This window comes from Stenella coeruleoalba, assembly GCF_951394435.1.
Source record: "Stenella coeruleoalba genome assembly, chromosome: 12".
Classification (NCBI taxonomy): Eukaryota; Metazoa; Chordata; class Mammalia; order Artiodactyla; family Delphinidae; genus Stenella; species Stenella coeruleoalba.
Genome location: NC_137158.1, coordinates 11,231,682 through 11,255,220, shown reverse-complemented (window position 1 = coordinate 11,255,220; position 23,539 = coordinate 11,231,682). Strand labels below are relative to the sequence as shown.

General features: G+C 41.3%; 1 protein-coding gene across 5 annotated transcripts in view; it reads right to left on the bottom strand.

Moving 5' to 3' along the window:
- The window catches only part of KCNQ5 (potassium voltage-gated channel subfamily Q member 5), a 577,598-nt gene that overhangs the window by 177,919 nt on the left and 376,140 nt on the right, over positions 1 to 23,539 (bottom strand). For all 5 annotated transcript variants that reach the window (XM_079938653.1, XM_079938654.1, XM_079938655.1 and 2 more), the window contains exon 2: positions 22,242 to 22,332. In XM_079938653.1, the coding sequence (XP_079794779.1) occupies positions 22,242 to 22,332 (91 nt within the window). The remainder of the gene's footprint in view (positions 1 to 22,241; positions 22,333 to 23,539) is intronic.

The following is a 23,539-nucleotide window of genomic DNA, read 5'->3' as shown; positions in this document are numbered from 1 at the left end:
GTGTTTGTGTTTTTTACGTTTTTTTCCCTGTAACTGATTTCTGATCTCATAGTGTTGTGGTCAGAAAAGATACTTGATATAATTTCAATTTTCTTAGATTTACTGAGGCTTGATTTGTGACCCAAGATGTGATCTATCCTGGAGAATGTTCCATGTACACTTGAGAAGAAAGTGTAATCTGCTGTTTTGGGATGGAATGTCCTATAAATATCAATTAAATCTTTTTGGTCTATTGTGTCATTTAAAGCTTCTGTTTCCTTATTAATTTTCATTTTGGATGATCTGTCCATTGGTGTAAGTGAGGTGTTAAAGTCCCCCACTATTACTGTGTTATTGTTGGTTTCCTTTTATAGCTGTTCACAGTTGCCTTATGTATTGAGGTGGTCCTATGTTGGGTGCATATATATTTATAATTGTCATATCTTCTTCTTGGAATGATCCCTTGATCATTATGTAGTGTCCTTCCTTGTCTCTTGTAACATTCTTTATTTTAAAGTCTATTTTATCTGATATGAGTATTGCTACTCCAGCTTTCTTTGATTTCCATTTGCATGGAATATCTTTTTCCATCCCCTCACTTTCAGTCTATATGTGTCCGTAGGTCTGAGGTGGGTCTACTGTAGACAGCATATATATGGGTCTTATTGTTGCATCCATTCAGTGAGTCTGTGTCTTTTGGTTGGAGCATTTAATCTATTCACGTTTAAGGTAATTATCAATATGTATGTTCCTATTACCATTTTCTCAATTGTTATGGGTTTGTTTTTGTAGGTCCTTTTCTTCTCTTGTGTTTCCCACTTAGAGAAGTTCCTTTAGCATTTGTTGTAGAGGTGGTTTGGTGGTGTTGAATTCTCTTAGCTTTTGCTTGTCTGTAAAGCTTTTGATTTCTCCATCAAATCTGAATGAGATCCTTGCCAGGTAGGGTAATCTTGGTTGTAGGTTCTTCCCTTTCATCACTAAATATGTCATGCCACTCCCTTCCGGCTTGTAGAGTTTCTGCTGGGAAATCAGTTGTTAACCTTATGGGAGTTCCCTTGTATGTTATTTGTTGTTTTTCCCTTGTTTCTTTCAATAATTTTTCTTTGTCTTTAATTTTTGTCAATTTGATTACTATGTGTCTTGGCATGTTTCTCCTTGGGTTTATCCTGCACGGGACTTTCCGTGCTTCCTGGACTTGGGTGGCTATTTCCTTTCCCATTTAGGGAAGTTTTCGACTATAATGTCTTCCAATATTTTCTCAGGTCCGTTCTCTCTCTCTTCTCCTTCTGCAATCCCTATAATGCGAAATTTGTTGCATTTAAGGTTGTCCCAGAGGTCTCTTAGGCTGTCTTCATTTCTTTTCATTCTTTTTTCTTTATTCTGTTCCGCAGCAATGAATTCCACCATTCTGTCTTCCAGGTCACTTATCCGTTCTTCTGCCTCAGGTAGTCTGCTATTGATTCCTTCTAGTGTAGCTTTCATATCAGTTATTGTATTGTTCATCTCTGTTTGTTTGTTCTTTAATTCTTCTAGGTCTTTGTTAAACATTTCTTGCATCTTCTCAATCTTTGCCTCCATTCTGTTTCCAAGGTCCTGGATCATCTTCACTATCATTATTCTGAATTCTTTTTCTGGAAGGTTGCCTATCTCCACTTCATTTAGTTGTTTTTGTGGGGTTTTATCTTGTTCCTTCATCTGGTACATAGCCCTCTGACTTTTCATCTTGTCTTTCTGTGAATGTGGTGTTCATTCCACAGGCTGCAGAACTGTAGTTTTCTTGCTTCTGCTGTCTGCCCTCTGGTGGATGAGGCTATCTAAGAGGCTTGTGCAAGTTTCCTGATGGGAGGGACTGGTGGTGGGTAGAGCTGGGTGTTGCTCTGTAGGGCAGAGCTCAGTAAACTTTAATCTGTTTGACTGCTGATGGGTGGGGCTGGGTTCCCTCCCTGTTGGTTGTTTGGCCTGAGGCAACCCAACACTGGATCCTACCGGCTCTTTGGTGGGGCTAATGGCGGACTCTGGGAAGGCTCACACCAAGGAGTAGTTCTTAGAACTTCTGCTGTCAGTGTCCTTGTCCCCGTGGTGAGCCACAGCCTTCCCCCGCCTCTGCAGGAGACCCTCCAACACTAGCAAGTTGGTCTGGTTCAGTCTCCCCTGGGGTCACTGCTCCTTCCCCTGGGTCCTGATGCGCACACTACTTTGTGTGTGCCCTCCATGAGTGGAGTCTCTGTTTCCCCCAGTCCTGTCGAAGTCCTGCAATCAAATCCCACCAGCCTTCAAAGTCTGATTCTCTAGGAATTCCTCCTCCCGTTGCCAGACCCCCAGTTTGGGAAGCCTTGATGTGGGGCTCAGAACCTTCACTCCAGTGGGTGGTCTTCTGTGGTATAAGTGTTCTCCAGTTTGTGAGTCACCCACCAAGGAGTTATGGGATTTGATTTTATTGTGATTGCACCCCTCCTACCATCTCTTTGTGACTTCTCTTTTGTCCTTGGATGTGGGGTATGTTTTTTTGGTGAGTTCCAGTGTCTTCCTGTTGATGATTGTTCAGCAGTTAGTTGTGATACCGGTGTTCTTGCAAGAGGGAGTGCACGTCCTTCCACTCTGCCATCTTGAACCAATCCTGCACTTTCATTCTGTTGATTGTTTCCTTCACTGTGCAGAAGCTTTTTAGTCTGATGTAGCACTTGTTTATTTTTGTTTTTATTTCCCTTGCCAGAGGAGACATATCCAAATAAACATTGCTAATATGAATGTCAAAGAGTGCACTGCATATGTTTTCTTCTAGGAGTTTTATGGTTTCAGGTCTGACATTTAAGTCTTTCATCCATTTTGAGTTTATTTTTCCACATGGTGTGAGAAAGTAGTTCAGTCTGATTCTTATGCATGTAGCTGTCCAGTTTTCCCAACACCATTTACTGAAGATGCTGTCTTCTTCCCATTGTATATTCTTGGGTTTTTTGTTGTAGATTAATTGACCCCATAAGTGTCGGTTCATTTCTGGGCTCTCTATTCTGTTCCATTGATCTATGTGTCTGTTTCTGTGCTGGTACCATACTGTTTGCTTACTGTAGGTTTGCAGTATAGTTTGAAATGAGGGAGCATGATACCTCCAACTTTGTTTTTCTTTCTCAAAACTGTTTTGGCTACTCAGAGTCTTTTGTGTTATCATACAAATTTTAGAATTATCTGCTGTAATTCTGTGAAACATGCCATTGGAATTTTGATAGTGATTTCACTGAATGTGTAGATTGCCTTGTGTAGTTTGGTCATTTTAACAAATTAATTCTTCCAATCCATGAGCAAGGTGTATGTTTCCATTTGTTTCTGTCATCTGAAGTTTCTTCCATCAATTCTTATAGTTTCCTAGTACAGGTCTGTTATCTCCTTGGTTAGATTTATTCCAGGTATTTTATTATTTTAGATGCTATCGTAAATGGGATTGTTTTCTTAGTTGTTCTTTCTGATAGTTCATTGCTAGTGTATAGAAATACAAAAGATTTCTGTACCTTAATTTGTATCCTGCAACTTTACTGAACTAAGTAATTTTAATAGTTTTTTTGATGGCCTCTTTAGAATATTCTAATTATAGTATCATGTCATCTCTAAACAGTGACAGTTTTGCTTTTCCTTCTAATTTGGATTCCTTTTATTTCTTTTTCTTGCCAGATTGTTGTGGCTTGGAGTGCCAATAATATGTTGAATAAAAGTGTGAGAGTGGGCATCCTTGGCTTGTTCCTGATCATAGAGGAAATGCTTTTAGCATGCTGAAAGCTGTGGGTTTGATGCTGGTTTACATGGCCTTTATTATGTTGAGGTACATCGCTTCTTGTTTCGTGAGGTAGGTTTGTATAAAATTCCCTCTTAAAACTGCTTTTGCTGTATCCTATAGATTTTGAATCACTGTGTTACCATTTTCCTTTGTCTCCAGGTATTTTCTGATTTCCTCTTTGATTTCTTCAGTGACACATTAGTTGTTCAGTAGTATTGTTTAGCATCCATGTGTTTGTATTTTTTGCATTTTTTTCTTGTAGTTGATTTCTATTCTCGTACCATTGTGGTTGGGAAAGATGCTTGATATGATTTCAGTTTTCCTAAATTTACTGAGACATGCCTAGCTTGTGATCTATCTTGGAGAATGTTCCATATGCACTTGGAAAGAATGTGTATTTTGCTGCTTTTGGTCGAATGTTCTACATATATATCTATTAAGCCTGTGTGGCCTAATGTGTCATTAAAGGTCAACGTTTCCTTATTAATTTTCTGTCTGAATGATCTGTCCATTGATGTAAGTAGGGTGTTAATGTCCCCTACTATTATTGTGTTACTGTCAATTTCTCCCTTTATGTTTGTCGATATTTGCTTTATGTAATCAGTCGCTCCTTTCTTGGGTGCATATATAATTGTTACAGCTTCTTGTTGGATTGATCCCTTTATCATTATGTAATGTCCGTCTTTGTCTCTTGTTACAGTCTTTATTTTAAAGTCTATTTTGTCTGATATGAGTATTGCTTTCTTTTTGTTTCCATTTGCATGGAGTACATTTTTCCATTCCCTTCACTTTCAGTCTGTGTGCATCTTTAGAGCTGATGTGAGTCTCCTGAAGGCAGCATATATATGGGTCTTGTTTTGTATCCATTCAGTCACTCTTTGTCTTCTGATTGTAGCATTTAGTCCATTTACATTTAAAGTAATTACTGATAGCTATGTACTTATTTCCATTTTGTTCATGGTCTTTTGGTTGTTTCGTAGTTCTTGTTTTTTTCCTTTCTTCTTCTTTTGCTCTCTTGTGATTTAATGACTATCTTTAGTTATGTTTGGATTCCTTTCTCTCTCTCTCTTTTTTGCATGTGTATCAGTTATAGACTATTGGTTTGTGGTTACTGTGGGGTTCATATGTAACTACATCTATATCTATATAGACATATATGATTATGTGGGTGATCTCTTAAGTTCGAATGCTTTCTAAAACCCTGCAATTTTACCCCCCTCTGTGGGCTGCATGGACCTTTCTTTTGTTGCCGATCAACTGCTGTGGGTATGCTGGTGTGCAGGGGCTCGTTCTCATCCCTTCTGGCTGCAAGGCCCTGCCTCCTGCCTTAAGCCTCTGACATCAGATCTGTTCAAATACCTGAGCAGCAAATATCAATATAAGAGTTCAGTCACTGGCATCAACATTTACATCATTAGGACAGAGTAATTTCAAAGGAAAATAATTATTTTAAAAATAGTTTAAAGTTTTAGTTTACCTAAATATGTGTGCTTCCATTTTGTCATCAAATGATAGTTGGGGATTATAAAAACCAAATTTTGGGATTGTCTGGTGGTGAGATCAGGAAAGCCAAAGAGAAGAATTAATTGCCTGGGAAAATCTCCAAGAAAAATCCATCTGAAATGAGGGATTACTTTTTCTCTTGACTCAGTAATATTCAGAAATATAGGGGCATGAAATAAAATTTCAACATGATTTGACCCTAGCCAGAGCCAGAATTCATTTTTATGTTTCCATTGATGGCCAACAATTTTTAAAAAATTGTAAGATGGAAATTTCTAACAACTGTGGTGACTAGGCACTTTTTATAAGACTGGTATTTCAGATGAACAAAACCGTTATTTAAATAGGTTCTCTTTCCATCAGACAGGAAAAATCATCAAAGCAAATAACCACACTCAACTTGTGTGAAGCATGCCCCAGCCTGAGGATGCTAAGATGGTAGAAGCACCCTGCATACCCAGGTGTCACCCACCACCTCCTCTGCACAGCTCAGCACTGCTTTAAAACAGTCTCCTCGATGCTCAAAGATTTCAACATTTAAGTCACAGTATCAACATATGCTTTTATTAACATCTGGAGCACTCAGCATTTGGTTGAGAGATGGGGTTGATAGCATTATTTTATCCCTAAACTCTTTAATAAGTTTATCCCTAAACTCTTTAATAACTCCTTCCCTATTCCAGTTATCCTCCAAGGTGCAGTCCGAATTAGCTTTCTCAAAACCAAATTTGATCAGGTCATTGTGCTGCTTAAAGGCCTCTTATGATTTTCATCACTTACAGCATAAAATCCAAATGACTTTACTTTAGAAAACCAGGCTCTTCTCTGTTTGGTTCCAACCCTCCTCTGAGTCTCTGTCAACCTGAATCCCCTACAATTGAGCCAGACTGACCTAGACCTTTGTGACTCTAGACCCTGCTCAAAGGTCCCCACATCTGGAGCCTTCCTCATTTTGCAGTGGAGAATCAGTCACTTCCTCTGTTGTAACCAATTGTTCTTTTTACCCATTTCTATTTTACCATCATATTGATGGATCACATAATTTCTAATTCTACTTACTTTTGGTTCTCTCACTCACTTTTGGTTCTTTCTCTCTCCAGGCAAGAAACTTGGTCTTTTAATTCAGAAAATTATTTGAAATTTTACTTTAGGTTAAAAATGGGAAAAGATAGTTAGAATAATCCAAATGAGATGAGGGAGGAGGCTACAGCGTGCAGCCTAGAACATAATAGGTACTAAAGAAATGCTGGTTTAGTTAGGGGTTTAAAGCAAAATTTTGTGTCAAAGTGAAATATAGATAACGGATTGCGTGAGATCTAGGAGACAGTGATGACTACATCTTAGGTTAGGTGCAGTTGACCTAAAACACTACCATAGGAAGCTGTTTGAAGGCATTAGTCCCTACTGCTTTTGCCTCTAGAGATCATTAGTGAAGGAGTCAGTCATTGCTAAATGACTTTGTAATTAAAATATGTTAGTGTTGAATAACTGGTCACTGCAGTAACTCTCTCTCATTTTTTTTTTTTTGCGGGGGGTGGTACGCGGGCCTCTCATTGTTGTGGCCTCTCCCGCCGCGGAGCACAGGCTCCGGACACGCAGGCTCAGCGGCCATGGCTCACGGGCCCAGCCGCTCCATGGCATGTGGGATCTTCCCGGACCGGGGCAAGAACCCGCGTCCCCTGCATCAGCAGGCAGACTCTTAACCACTGCGCCACCAGAGAAGCCCCTCTCTCTTGTTTTATGATCCTATTCATTTTTTTTTTTTCACAGTTTCTTTTTTTTTTTTTTTTAACATCTTTATTGGAGTATAATTGCTTTACAATGGTATGTTAGTTTCAGCTTCACAACAAAATGAATCAGTTATATATATACATATATTCCCATATCTCTTCCCGCTTGCATCTCCCTCCCTCCCACCCTCCCTATCCCACCCCTCCAGGCGGTCACAAAGCACCGAGCTGAACTCCTTGTGCTATGCGGCTGCTTCCCACTAGCTATCTACCTTACGTTTGGTAGTGTATATATGTCCATGCCTCTTTATCGCTTTGTCACCGTTTACCCTTCCCCCTCCCCATAGTCTCAAGTCCATTCTCTAGTAAGTCTGTGTCTTTATTCCTGTTTCACCCCTAGGTTTTTCATGACATTTTTTTTTTTTTTAATTCCATATATATGTGTTAGCGTACGGTATTTGTCTCTCTCTTTCTGACTTACTTCACTCTGTATGACAGACTCTAGGTCTATCCACCTCATTACAAATAGCTCAATTTCGTCTCTTTTTATGTCTGAGTAATATTTATAAGCAGCTCATGCAGCTTAATAACAGAAAAACAAACAACCCAATCCAAAAATGGGCAGAAGACCTAAATAGACATTTCTCCAAAGAAGATATACAGAGTGCCAACAAACACATGAAAGAATGCTCAACATCACTAATCATTAGAGAAATGCAAATCAAAACTACAATGAGATATCATCTCACACCAGTCAGAATGGCCATCATCAAAAAATCTAGAAACAATAAATGCTGGAGAGGGTGTGGAGAAAAGGGAACCCTCTTACACTGTTGGTGGGAATGTAAATTGATACAGCCACTGTGGAGAACAGTATGGAGGTTCCTTAAAAAGCTACAAATAGAACTACCATATGACCCAGCAATCCCACTACTGGGCATATACCCTGAGAAAACCATAATTCAAAAAGAGTCATGTACCAAAATGTTCATTGCAGCTCTATTTACAATAGCCCAGAGATGGAAACAACCTAAGTGTCCATCATCGGATGAATGGATAAAGAAGATGTGGCACATATATACAATGGATCCTATTCATTTTTAATGTTGGCTACAAACTCACGTTTTATGTTAATGATCAGCCTGCTTTGATATTAGGTAAGAGTATTTGCTTTAATAACATAAATATTTGATGATCCCAGATTCAGAAGGGTAGTTGAAGCTCAGGAGAAAACGAGGACGAGTGGGGGAAAAAAAGAGGCAAAAGTTAGCAAATAGTCATTTTATTTTAGATCTTGAAACTTGGCCTCGACACCACTTGATTATACTTGCCTTTACAGATCTTCCAAAGGATGAAAAATTGTTTTTGGAATTTTATACTGCTAAAATTAAAAGACTGATTGGAGCCAGAGTACCTTAATGTCTCTATGCAAGCACTGAATTTATACGCTAATATCTGCATCTAGTCATTCGTTTTGCACAGTTGATAGCTTTATTTTGCACCTCTGTTCTCCCAGGCATTGAGTACCTGTTTTGTTCCAGACATTGGGGTGGGAGTGGTGAATAGAACAAGGCCCACTCTTAAGGAGTCTGCATTCTGGGGACAGAAACCAATAATGAAAAAGTCACAAGTATGCAAAAAAATAAATAAAACCGTGATAATGCCACAGAGCTGAAAAAACAAGACTGCATGTGGAGTACGTAACTGGATTGGGTTACTTTGGATTGGGGGGCTGGGTCATTTAGTTTATTTGCACGTCTTTTGAGCGTCCACTGCTTGCTAGGCAGTGTGGTACAAACTAGGAAATACAGAGACCACTAACATGTAGTTCCGATTCTTAGATAGTTTTCAGTCTAGCAGAAATAAAATGTTTGGAAATCAACGATCATACTGGAACACGGTGAACACTGTTATCAACCACCCATTGCTACAGACCACCCCCTGGGAGCTGTGCTGGACCCCAGAACACAGAGGAAGGGAGTGTAACAGCTCCTGGGGGTCGGTGAAAACTTCCAGGGAGAGGGGGCATGAGACTTAACAAACGAGTAAGAATTACCACGGTGGTGAAGGGAAGTGGTAGCGCCAGGCTTTCAAATAGAAGAATTACCATTTGTGAAAACACAGAGGCAGTGTTCCTGGAAAGTGTGAATGGTTTGCTACTGCTGTAGTGTAAAGTGTGACTGTGAGTATGTGAGTGTGTGTGTACACATGTGCACACAGGTATGCATACACCCATTGCTACCTGTGTGGGCACCTTTAAGGGAAACTGGTGCAGAAATAAGCCTAGAGAAACAGGAAGCACCAGAGAGATGTGAGAAGGCTGTGTGCGGCAAGGTTAAGAACTGCATCTTCTAAGTCTGAAAATTATTTGGAATTTTACTTTAAGTTAAAAGCAGGAAAAGACAGAGTAATCCAAATGTTACAGATTTTATGTACTGAGAAGATGTCAAAATTCATAGAGTTAAGGTGAAAAATGAAGTTTACGATTATTAAATCAACTTATATTTTAAATAAAATATTCTCAATTTGCTCTATTATAACAGTCTTAAAATTTGTTTCAACCTGCAGCAACATTATTTTTCTATCTAAACTGCATAAAAGTTTCCTTTATTAAAATTTTGGCTAATTAAAAAAATTTTGAACCTTTGATGAATAGGTTTGTAAGGCTTAAAGATTTCTTTAACATAGCTTGATAAAAAGGAGAGTAGAAAAATTTGGATGAAGAATACACTAAACCATCATCTGACACAGGTTTTTATCCCTGATTTATTTGACCTAAGAATGACACCTCCCATGTCATCCTTATGACCTAAGGATGTAAGGTTTGTAAGGCTTAAAGATTTCTTTAACATAGCTTGATAAAAAGGAGAGTAGAAAAATTTGGATGAAGAATACACTAAACCATCATCTGACACAGGTTTTTATCCCTGATTTATTTGACCTAAGAATGACACGTCCCATGTCATCCTTATGACCTAAGGATGCTCTGATGCCTTTCACTTGAAAAGCCCATATTATCGAGCAGAATGCAGCATGTGCTTCTGAACTGGCAGAATGGATAAACTCGAACCCACTTATACCAGCTTTCCTACCACAGTGCAAGAAATGCATTGATGAAATGCTGGAGAGGGTGTGGAGAAAAGGCAATCCCCCTACACTGTTGGTGAGAATGTAAATTAGTGCAGCTACTGTGGAAACAGGATGAAGGTTCCTTAAAAAAACTAAAAAGTAGAGTTACCATATGATCTTGCAATCCCACTCTGGGCCTATATTTGGAGAAAACTATAATTCAAAAAGATACATGCATCCCAATGTTTATAGCAGCACTGTTTACATACAATAGCCAAGACATGGAAACAACCTAAATGTCCATCAACAGATGTACGGATAAAGAAGATGTGGTACATATATACAATGGAGTATTACTCAGCCATAAAAAGAATGAAATAATGCCATTTGCAGCAACATGGGTGGACCTAGAGATTAACATACTAGGTGAAGTAAGTCAGAAAGAGAAAGACAAATACCATATGATATCACTTATATGTGGAATGTGAAAAATGATACAAATGAACTTATTTACAAAACAGAAACAGACTCACAGACAGAAAACAAACTTATGGTTACAAAGGGGAAAAGGGGCAAGGGATAAATTGGGAATTTGGGATTAACAGACACAAACTACTATATATAAAATAGATAAATATCAAGTTCCTACTGTATAGCACAAGGAACTATATTCAATATCCTATAATAAACCATAACGGAAAAGAATATGAAGAATATCTATCTATCTGAATCACTTTGCTGTACACTTGAAACTAACACAACATTGTAAATCAACTCTACTTCAATTAAAAATAAATAAATAAATGCATCGATAAAAAGCCAGGTTTTAGGTAAGATTGCTCAGTAAAAAGATCAGGGCTTATGATAAAAATAGAGAAATAGAGTTAGGGCAAACCACTCTGAGCCTATGGAACTTTCTAAACAGAAACCAAACATAAACAACAATCCTAATAAGATATTAGTACAGTTAAAAAGAGATGTTGAGTTCTAACAGGGAGCTGCTTCAGCAATCTTGGCCGTCACCTACATCAATGTGGAGAGAGCCTGATGGGGTGTGTCGGGAGGGTGCAGGCCGCTGGGTTTGGAGACAAGGGCCCCGCATCACACGTCACAGGTAGAGAGGAGCAGTTTGCACAAAATACAGTGGTGCTAAAGATGTATCGCTTTACATTTGTGTCGTTTGCACAGGTTGGGAAGAATCGTCCCATAGGCACTTGCAAGGCAGAGTGAGTTTCCAAAATAAAGAAGGCGCCATGGCGGTGTGCGCACCTTCAGGCTTGCTGCGTTCAGCCAGGCGGATGTGCTTCACGCTCAGTCGCTGCCGTTTGGGAAAAATCATCTTTCACTTCCCTGTTACGTTGACATCATTACCCAATTGAGCATCACATATGAGGCAATTTGCATTACGGAATTGTGAAGAAAGAGAACAAATTGCATTTGCATAATACTCAGAAATTCTCCACCTGACTTAAGTAGAAAAATGGTTTTGAGGAACTATGACAGACAGGGATAGGGAAGGTATGAGTGTCAGTGTACAGCTGGTGTGTATTGTGGGCAGGGCCTCTGGCTCACAGCATCCCTGATAGGTGCTTAGCGAATATTCGATGAGTGAATAAATGAATGAATGAATCGATGAGCAGCTCAAGGTAAAAGATATCCTTCAGGCTGCAGAGGGGACTCGAGGAAGCACTTGTCCTCTGAACGTCCCCTCTGATGTTTCCTCTTTCTGACCGCAGCCCGGAGCTCTTTCCTGGGCTCTACAAGCAGACAAGCTTCCCAACCTGGTCACACACTTGCCTGCCTGAGCGATGGGATGCCCATCCCTGCCCGGCTACAGTGACCCTGAGCATGCAAGCTCCACTGTGGGGGACCCCAGGGCAAAGCCAGCGAGTGACCCAGGAAGCAGCTTGCAGGAGACACGCAGATGGGTTGGCCAAGTGGGGCAGAACCCTGCAGCCCCCATCAGATTCACAGGTGTGTCATCAGGTCACATGTTCGCCCATTATTAGCATCATCCATGAAGTCAAAGAGGCCAAAGAGGCAGGACGCCCCCCCTCCCCCCACTCCCCGCACCGTGCAGGACGCCCTCTGGCCAGGCTGGGATTGTTCTTTTCTTTGAAGGCTGCACTTGATGTCGATTTGTACTTGATGCCACCTGATTTAAGGAAGTGAAGTTCAGGAGAGTTGGGGTGGGCAGTGGGGGCCAGAGTGAGTCCCCCCTCCTGCCTGCACACCCGGGGCTGGCGCTCCTCCACTCCCGGCCTCACCCTAGGGTGTCTCGGTTGACGCTGCTCTGTTTCCGGAGGGGGCTGTCCAGGGTTTCTCCGGATGCGCAGGTCTTGCAGCACCGACACACCTGTGGTCTCCTAGCCGCAGCTGGAGGGCCGGCCACACTCGCAAGTCTCCATTCTGTTCTCCATTTCCCAGTGTGTTCTGTGGGTTCACTATGATTTCCAGCCCCAGAGGAAGCCAGGCCTGCAGCACTCTCCTGGAATCCAGCCTGTAATGTTGTTTGTCAAGCTGCCATTTACAGCTTGGCAATTTTTTCTCTACTTTGCAGAAGTATGATGTGTCTTTTCACCTTAATCGTGACCCCTGATATAGGCCTGCATGGGGAACAGGGACCCCCACATTCCAACCCAATATTCGATATCTGAGCATGAGGTAGGCCTGCAGGGGAACAGGGCCCCCCATATTCCAACTCAATATTCAATATCTGAGCATGGGGTAGGCCTGCAGGGGAACAGGGACCCCCACATTCCAACCCAGTATTTGACATCTGAGGGTGACACAGGCCTGCACAGGAACAGGGGGCCACCCATCACTTCCAGCTTTGCCTTTATATAGTTCCAACCCCAAATTCCCTATATAAGCATGATCAGTAGTACCTATATTGAAAATAGATTTTGGTAGTCTTATCCATAGTTTTCATGAGAAATCAATGACTTGAGGTAGGTTTATTCTCTCTGTCCATATATGTTAAAGTGGGAATTAAAATGTCAAACTAACCCATTTTTCTTTCACCTCCTAATTTCATAATTTATTCTCTATAAACGCATGATTTCAAGGCTTTTCATTTTTTTCTGTGTCAGAGCCTGTAGACAGGAATGTGCTCTAGATCTGCTTCCAGGGCAGGACAGTGCCTTACTCATATCTGGGGCTCCAGTCCCCGGCACAGGGGCTGGAAGGTAGGAGGCACTTCATATAAATTGAGTTAAAACTGCAGCGAATTAAGGCCCGGAGCCCGGGGAATTAGGAGAGGGGGAATGACATCGACTGCCCCGAGGGCTGCACCAGTGACTCCCTACTCCGGTCCATTCTAAGTCAGGCACTGCATTGGGGCTTAATTTTAGTGCCATATCTGTGATACTGTGAACATTTCAATACTAATGCTGTGCAATTAAACCACTGGCCGTCTTGCCGTCTTCTTTCATCAAATTTCTTGGTAATTTGCCACCAGCCCCCACTGTACGAAGTGCTGTTGCTGAGTCAGCTTTGGATCCTGTGCTCCAGAGCTGTACAGTCCGAGCCATGCCTCACTTTCCTCCGCCCCCTCTGGCTTCCTCTCCCTCCATCATCCTGGTCCTCTGGCCCTTCCGAGGCTTTTACCCTGGATGCTCCATCTGCCTGGTACGTTCTTTCCTCTAATCGCTGCACGGCGGTTTGCCCCACCTCACTGAAGTCTCTGCTAGGAGCTACGCTATCCGGTGGACCTCTCTGAACACACGATGGAAACACCCAGTTATCTATTCCTTTTTCCTCTTCCGTTGCGGAGCACAGGCTCCGGACGCGCAGGCTCAGCGGCCATGGCTCACGGGCCCAGCCGCTCCGCGGCATGTGGGATCTTCCCAGACCGGGGCACAAACCTGCGTCCCCTGCATCGGCAGGCGGACTCCCAACTACTGCGCCACCAGGGAAGCCCCTTCCTGCTTTACTTTTATTTTTAACACTTGACTGGTTCATTTGTTTACTCTATGTCTTCCCAACACAAATGTGCGTTCCACCACGACAGAGTTTTGCCTGCTTTGCTCATTGCCGTATCCTCAGCTTCCCCCCAAAAGCCTCACGGACACTGGGAGCCACCAAAATGCTGTGGAGTAAATGAAGAAGGGAGGAGATTCACCGTCAAGCGGCTGCTGCTGAGGGAAGCCGAGGGAAGAGCCAGTTCATTCCAGGCAGAAGCAGGTGTCTGAGCAGGTTTCAAACGGTGGAAATTACTTAAACGTGGAAAGGTGGTAAGGGAAGGGCGTTCTTCCTTCTGCTGCAACCCCTCTTGGACTCTATCATTTTCTAGCAACCACCTTGTCGCTCTCTTTCCCTCTCGGCTGAATATGCCTTTGTGGCATCAAAGGGCACAGTGGGTCAGCGTCAGTGTGGGCCTGGCTGAGGGCTGCTCATCATGTCCTGACACAGAACCGTGCAGAGCGGTTTTGTGACACACACTGGACCACCTGGTGAGACACCGGTGCTCACATCAGAAGTGCGGAAGTTCTTCGCTTCCTTACTTGTGGATAGAGACATCGTCTTGTTCAGGCATAATTCCATTATCTTCAACTTGAACAACTCTTCCCTCTGAATCTGAAATACTTTTCACAGAGCAACTTCCCTACTATATTATTATCCCTCGGTTAAGATTCAGTGTAGTGCAAACTGCTCCTGCATCTTCTTTTCAGTCATCAGCAGATTGATGAGGGTCGTTAGCCTCCATGAATCATTTTAAAGTTTATTTGCATTTGCCTTGATGAAAGACAAGCAAAGGAAAATAACGGCAGTTTTCAGTGTTGGTTGGGATATTGTGAGTGCTTTCTGCAGGAAATTACAGGGGTGTGATGAAGAGACAGGAGCACTGCTCATTCCTCAGTTCTGATCACTTCACATCTCCTACCCATGGAAGACTGAAGACCCTCGAACGGAACCTTGTCCTGACATTCTGTTATCCTGTCTTACGATGTTCATGCCAGAGCTTTAAACGTAAAGATCTCATGTAATCTTCTACATCAAATCCATATAATTTTATGCGCAAGCCTTTCTACTTTGCAAGGATGGGTAAATGTGTCTGTGGCTGATTCCCCACTCTGCCAATACTGACAGATGGGAAATGGTTAACAACCTGTCTAATTCTTCAATACCGTGTGACATAATAGGTAGTGTACAGCAATTAAAAAAAAAAAGAACACAAAAACCCGCGTGTAAGCATATTAGAAAAAGAAAACACATGGAACACATATTAATTATGTAGTTATTAGCTTTTCAGGGGGGACTCTACACTTAACAAAAGAATGCACTACAGATTTTCTTTAAATAGTAAGCTACACTAGTGCATTGAAGATATAATTAGATTTGCCTAAGCTGGATTTGTACACATTTCAGGAACTGATTCATTGTGCACAGAAACAGCAAACCCATGTTTGCTTTGCTACACGAAGCAAAACCAGCAAATATGCATAAACTCTATTCAGAAGGTGCCAAACAGCTAAGATTTTTGGGAAAACCTGGATCTCTGACCATGTGTTTGAGTCTCGTCCAGATGTTTAGCACAATCCACTTGTGGTTGGGAGCCCTTCTAACACAGCAGGGCAGGGGAGCAAACACGCTGAGATACTCTCTTCTTGCTAAAACTGATAACGACATTCCTTTTACTGCTTGTGGGCGGGCAATTTTAGAAATGACCTTCGGTGAAAATTTTGCAAATGCTATACATCATTTTCATTAAGAGGAGAAGTCATCAGGTGAAGATTTGTCACTGGAAATATGTACAAATCATCATGTTGGACAATCTACATTTAAAGGCCAAAATGAATACTTTAAAATTAATCTGGAAGACAAGAAGATATCCAATACAAAGGAAATGCACTCCAAAACAGCACTGCTGTTAAGAAGGTGGGATATGAAATGCAGAAACATACAACCTCAGGCTCATGAAATCAAAACAAACCGAAACAAAACTTTCCACAATAGTTTAACTGGAGCTAGGAGCACTCCCTTCACCAGCACGGTGCTCAGCTCACCTGCACAAAGCAAGCTGGGACTGTTTACCCCACAGATCGGGCTGTTGATTGTTTACAAAATGAGATTTGGAATTTTTGTTTTGCGGGGGCGGGGTACACGGGCCTCTCACTGCTGTGGCCTCTCCCGTTGCGGAGCACAAGCTCCGGACGCGCAGGCTCAGCGGCCATGGCTCACGGGCCCAGCCGCTCCGCGGCACGTGGGATCTTCCCGGACCGGGGCACGAACCCGCGTCCCCTGCATAGGCAGGCGGACTCCCAACCACTGCGCCACCAGGGAAGCCCTGGAATTGTTGATACAAAGAACTGCTAGTGGTGTGAAGGGATACACCCATTTGTGATAACTTTGTAGATGGACTCTGTAAGAAAAAAGAAACTAACAATCTAAATGAGAGGGTCGCGGGCATCACTTGGCATATACAGAACCACAAGGAAGCCTCAGCCGGCAGAGCTTCCCTGAGCCCTGGAAACACACTGGGGAGACCCATCGGGCTCAACTGAGGCACAGGAGGGTGCGAGGCGGCAGCCAGGCCTGGGACGCAGCCTGGCTCTTGTACAACGTGGTACGGTAAAATGGGAGGAATAATACTTACATAGCAAGGTTTTTTTGGTTTCTTTTGTTTTAATAAGAAATCAAGGAGTCTGATACGTGAAAGGTACTTAAAAAAATGCTAGTTCCCTTACAGTTCTGAAGAATTTACAAAACCTAGGAAATCAACACCAGCTTTTCACTGTCCCTGGCACTTGGGCACACGGCTTTGCATTGTCCTCTCGAGTTCATAAATTCTGTGCCCAGAGTGAGCTGAGCAAGCCGCTCTGTTAGATCCTGGGCTATCCCTCAGCAGGGCTCCACCCAGCCAGCTGACACTGAGGGAAGAGCTTTGAAAGCCATGAGCATGGTCATCAGATGCATTTACCAGAAAACTACAAGAGTAGAAATCTGTTTCCTTATTCACCCAACATAAGAGGTTATTGTGCACATGAGCCATGCACTGAATGTGTGCCAGTGAGTCACTTCTGGTTAGATGGACATGCCTGTGTGAAGAGCTGCCGTAATTTACAGTGTTTGTGGTGAGATACTTGTTTTCTATTACAAAAGTACGATATGATCTCAAATGCAGCCTTTTCAAATACCCCCGGTTCACTGCCCTTGTGCCCCCATTAGGTTCCACTGTATATGGAAGAGCCAGTGACTGTAATATTTGATGCATTCTCTGTGCTGAGCCCAGGGCTAAGCACTGGGATTTAATCCTCACAACTTTATGAAGTAGCAGATATTACTACCCACTTTTAACAGATGAGAAAACCAAGACACAGAGAAGTGGTTTCCTGAACTCACTAGCAGGGGGAGTGCAGTTCTGGATGAGAACGATGAGAGTCTCCCCTTGGGGTGGGGGACAGAAAGCGGAGGACTCCGTGGGGACCCCAGGAGGTGAGGAGGCACCTGCCCCTAACATGCTGGTGCGCTCAAGGAAACAAGTGGAAAGCGCGAGTGTCAAAAGCTTGTCCAGGGGCCGGTCTGCCTAAAGGCGCTCCCTGTCGGAAGCGTGGGTGTCTTCTACTTGCCAGAAACAGAATGAGTTAGAATGTGGGAATATCTTTTAAAATGTTTAAAAAAACCCCCAAATGGACAGACTTATGAAAACATATGCAACTGTGATATGTGATTTACACATAAGTCTTCAAAATTTACACCTGTGCTGTATTTGTGACCAAAAGTGACTTTACTGTAAATTGCTGCAGACATTTAAAAGCCATTCCTATTACTATTGGATGGCAATTCTTTAGATATGCTTCATCTTGGGAACTAAAGACAATGAGGGTCAGAATTGTGTTCTATGTATTCTGTTTGGTTAAATTCAGAGGATAGACAGACTTTGATATCAGATTAACTGTTTCAAAAACACATGGTAAAAGAATAAATACAACAGTCCCTAAATAATTAAGATTTCTCTTGGCTTTTTCCAGTAACTGACAACTACAACTGACTGAACTTTTATAATTAACTATATGAACTGATAGTGAAAAGAATTAAAATACACATGCTTTTCCAGTTTATTACTAAATAAGAAAAAGAAAAAAAACAAAGGCTATACTTGATCTTTTTTTTGTCCAAATAAAACACAACAGTCTTTGGAGAAAACACTGATGAAAAGAGTAACATCAGTAAAACCTTAGACCCGCAACACAGTCCAAATATTTTTAGGTAGGTTTTAAGATTACACTTTGGTTTAAAACATACACCTCGACAATTTATCACTATAGCACAAAAATAGGAGGATACGCAAACTCTCCCCCTACAGAAAGCCATGCAGCAACGGCTTTCAGAGACCATCCATCTGCAGCACTTACTACACTGCTTAATACAAAGGCCTCACTTGCATAAAAGGACTGGTTTCTACTTTGCTAAATCTAAAGGCATTCAAGACGAGGGATACTCCTACATTGTTGGTAGGAATGTAAATTGGTACTGCCAATTTATGGAGGTTCCTTAAAAAACTAAAAATAGAGCTACCATATGATCCAGCAATCCCACTCCTGGGCATATATCCGGAGAAAACTCTATTTTGAAAAGACACATGCACCCAATGTTCACAGCAGCACTATACACAATAGCCAAGACATGGAAGCAACCTAAATGTCCATCAACAGATGAATGGATAAAGAAGATGTGGTACATATATACAATGGGATATTACTCAGCCATAAAAAAGAATGAAATAATGCCATTAGCAGCAACATGGATGGACCTAGAGATTATCATATTAAGTGAAGTAAACCAGAAAAAGACAAGAAACATATGATAGCGCTTATATGTGAAATCTAAGAAATGATACAAATGAACTTATTTACAAAACAGAAACAAACTCACAGACACAGAAAAACAAACTGATGGTTACCAACGGGGAAGGAGGGGTGAGGGATAAATTAGGAGTTTGAGATTAACCTATACATACTACTATATATAAAATAGATAAACAACAAGGTCCTACTGTATAGCACAGGGAACTATACTCAATATCCTATAATAAACCATAATGAAAAAGTATATACATATATATATATCTCTGAATCATTTTGCTGCACACCTGAAACTAACACAACCTTGCAAATCAACTATACTTCAATTAAAAAATATACAAATAAATATCAAAATTATTATGTTGAGTAAAAGAAGCCAAACACAAGACTATCTCTATGATATCTAATTATTTCACTCAACATAATGATGTATATAATTATCATATATATGACATATATGAAATATATATGATATATACAGTGGTACTTTTGTTTCAGTAGCCCTAAGAAACTAATACACATGACAATATGTGTTTCTCAAAACTCATGAAACTATACACTTAAAATGGATGATGCTTATTCTATGTAAATTGTATCTCAATAGACCTGATTAAAAACAAGGGCATTAGAGGAAAAAAAAAAGACTGAGGGGTAAAAGAAGACTTACAGATGGCCAACAGGTATATGAAAAGAACTCAACATCACTAATCATCAGGGAAACGCAAATCAGTACCACAATAAGATATCACCTCACACCTGTTAGAATGGCTATTATTAAAAAGTGAGAGAGAAGTGTTGGCCAGAATGTGGAGAAAAGGGAACCCTCCTAAACTGTTCGTGGGAATGTAAATTGGTGCAGCCACTATGGAGAACAGTATGGAGGGTCCTCAAAATATAAAAAATAAAACTACCATATGATCCTGCGATCCCACTCCTGGGCAAACATCCCTAGAAAACTATAATTCGAAAAGCTGCATGCATGCCTATGTTCACAGCAGCACTATTACAGTAGATAAGACATGGAGACAATCTAAGCATCCACTGACAGATGAAGGGGTAAAGAAGATGTGATGTGATATATATATCACACACACATTGGAATAATATTCAGCCATAAAAAGAACAAAATCTAGCCATTTGTGACAACATGGATGGCTCTTGAGGGCATTATGTTTAGTGAAATAAGTGAGACAGCGAAAGACAAATACTGTATGATTTCACTTATGTGGGACCCCTGAACTCGCAGAAACACAGTAGATTGGTGGTTGTGCAGGTGTGGGTGGAGGAAATGGGTGAAGGTGGTCAAAGTGTACAAGCTCCCAGTTATAAGACAAATGAGTTCTGAGGATCTAATGTGCAGCATGGTGCCTATAGCTAACAGTACTGAACTGTCCACTTGACCATTTTGCTAAAAGAGTAGATCTTAGGAGTTCTCACCACACACACACACACACACCACACACACATGCACACACACACACCACACACACAATGGCAACCATGTGAGGTGATGAACTGTTAACTAACTTCACTGTGGTAGTCATTTTGGCAATGACAATGGCAATACGTATGTATATAAAATTGTCACGTTACACACTTTAAATTTCACAATATCATATGTCAATTATATCTCAATAAAGCTGGCAAAATAAAAAAGATGAGCGATGTGTAAAACGTCTACATTTTTATCTGCTCACATGCACTCTAGTTACTGAACTCTGGTCAGTTGTCCACTGCTCAGGAAGTTTTAAAAATCATGATATTAACCAGCTTTCGGCTTTTGAATAATGTGAGTTTCTCTGGATTATTTAGAAACTCATTAGCAGTGACTGAATTTATATTTCAGAGATTTGGAGGATGTAAACCTCATATTTTGGATTCTTGACCTGGTTATAAAAGAAACCTTTTTACAAGATTCTTAATGCTTGATTTACTCATAATATATACCATTGGTCATGCAGTAAATCCAGTTTTTCATGCTCCCAGGTCTAAAAATCAGATTTATATTTTCGATCTAAAATTCCTAGCTGTAGTTCTGTATATGTACCCCAAAGCCAGCTCTGCCTTAGACCTTGGCTCAGACCATTTGTTGTTATCAAAGGGGTGCATGAGGCTAAAAGCCCACTTGCTACCCGAATGGAACCTTGTAAATGGAACAAATCCCCAGTGGGCTCTTCGGTCTATCTGTTTTCTATCTTGGGTTTTAACATAGTAACCTTGACATTAGCAATATACCGCTGGGCACGATTTGTATGGAGAGGAATTGGGACAGATTTGTTCCAGGTTCAAAAGTGATTTCTCCCTGTCACAGGGTAGAGACTTGATGAAGTCTTGGCACTCTAAGCACAAACCAGCCTCTGCGAGCACAGGGGAAAGAGCAGCTGCCCAGGTTGTACGGGCTCACATCCTTCACTTCCCACCTTCAAGGTAAGAATACTTTTCTTGTATTAAATGCTCGCTGCTGTGCATAACCAATTTCTATTTATTAAGGCACATGGCCATCTTACCCCACCCACTCGTTCTCTCTTTTCCTCTCTAGTCAAGCAGGTTTTATGGAAAAAAGTGAGTTGTTCCAATTTATAGTTCATTCAGACAGTCCTGAGACTGTCAAGTTTGATTTTTGGGACCGAGTGAGTGGGTCAAAATGGATGTAAATGAACCAAACTTTCAATCAGATGTGATTTGAGTATACAGCGCTATAGTTCAGTTGTAATAGAAAGTATAAGAGTTTAAAAGGCCCAGAATAATTCAGACTAAAATATCTTGGGGTATTTTTCCATTTTAAAATGAACTGAGCAATTCTCTGTGGTTGAGGATTGACAGCATAATGGAAACAGAGCAAACTGCAGAACTTCTCACCAGGTAACTTCATTAGCAGCAAAATTCATAATGCAGTCTGCTGGCTGAAAAGAGCATGAAGCCTTCTGTTTTCTTAGGAGGTGCCTGCCATATGCTCATGGTTCTTGGCCGACTATACATAGTTACTGCTAAATTGTGGTTATTGGAAAACACTCTCTACCCTGTAACTTTTAGCAATATTGTAAGAGATCTCAGAGATGCTGATTCTTCTTGTAATTTATTACCATAGAGAAACATAATTAAACCTGCTTCCAAGTATTGCCTTCTACTTACGATGCAACTATAACACATGATACTGCAATCTAGAATAACAGCAATCTAGAATATTTCTATGTATTCTTGGGGATTGACTAAAGGTTAAAACGGCAGGCAAATGTTTCAGTGACCTTTGAAACTTTTACACTTCACAGAAGCTCTCTTTTTTCTAGAGATAGCTTTTCGTGGGACAAAATGCATTGCATAAATATTATAGACAATTCTTGTATTATGTAAACTTTATGTACAATTTTGTTCATATGTTTCACTTACCAGAATCAAGAGGCAACTTGAGGCCAACTTTGTGTGCTCGGGGATGGTGGAAAACACTGACAAAATCAAGCAACCAAAGACAAGGAGAAAACTGTAAAACAACAGAAAAAGAGAAATTTGATGAGAAACTTGCCTTAGCATGACAGACTTAAGTTCTTATTTCTAATGGCTAAAGCACCAGATCCATTTGAATTGGCACTGATTAAATCATAACAGACCTAAAAGGGACTAGCCATTTTGAATATCAAAATACAATGTGATGTCCAGTGCAAATGGGGCTCCTTTGCAACTTTACTGATGAGAAGGATGAATGTGTGTGTGCATGTGTATGTATGCGTGTGTGTTGCGTGCTGTACTTAAATGTCCACAGCTAAGAATCTGCAAATTTCCTATAAAGGGCTTTTCCAAGCAGGGGTCCTGAAAGGCCCAGATGTGTTTTGTTCTCCTGTTCGGGACCATAAGTGGTAGCTGCTCTCCTGTCAAAGGAGCAGACTCATGCCCCCGTTCGGCAGCTTTGGTGAACTGTCAAGGGTTCTAAGTGCTTACTAAGCCACTGGCTCCTTTTCAGAGTCTAATGTTGCTCCTGGTTTCTCATCTGCCATTTCTTTATAGTAATAATAAGAATAGAAAATGACTTCCTCTGCTACCCATGTGCTTTCCATTCCCTTCTGGTCAAACCCCTAGAGAAATGCCCCCAGCCCTACTTGTGCTGCAGTGACAGAGAGCATTTTCTACTAGTCCATCTACAGACATTTTTATTTCTAGAAATACGGAACTTCTGGAGTCCGGTGGGGGGGTGGAGCCGAGTTTCCAAAGTAAACGTCTAATAAAAAGGGCAGGCTCAGTTTTAAAGTTGAAGTTACTTATCCTGGAATTCAAAAAAAAAAAAAAAAATCCCAATATCTGAGCTATTTTCCCTAAAAGTCACATTTCTTACTTTTACTCACATTGTACCCATCTCACCTTTTACTCTACAATCTCCTGTAAAACATCAGCTCTGTGTTCTTTAGTACAGCTGGCCTCTGCCTCCTCTTGACCTGCCCTGATGAATCTGCACGTCTTTCTACCACCAAGGGCTGATAGCCAGGGATTGGTGACTTATGGCCCGGGGACAAATCTGGCCAATAAAGTGGTTTTTTTTTTTTTTTTTTTTTGGTACGCGGGCCTCTCACCGTTGTGGCCTCTCCCGTTGCGGAGCATAGGCTCCGGACGCGCAGGCTCAGCAGCCATGGCTCACGGGCCCAGCTCTTCCGCGGCATGTGGGATCTTCCCGGACCGGGGCACGAACCCGCGTCCCC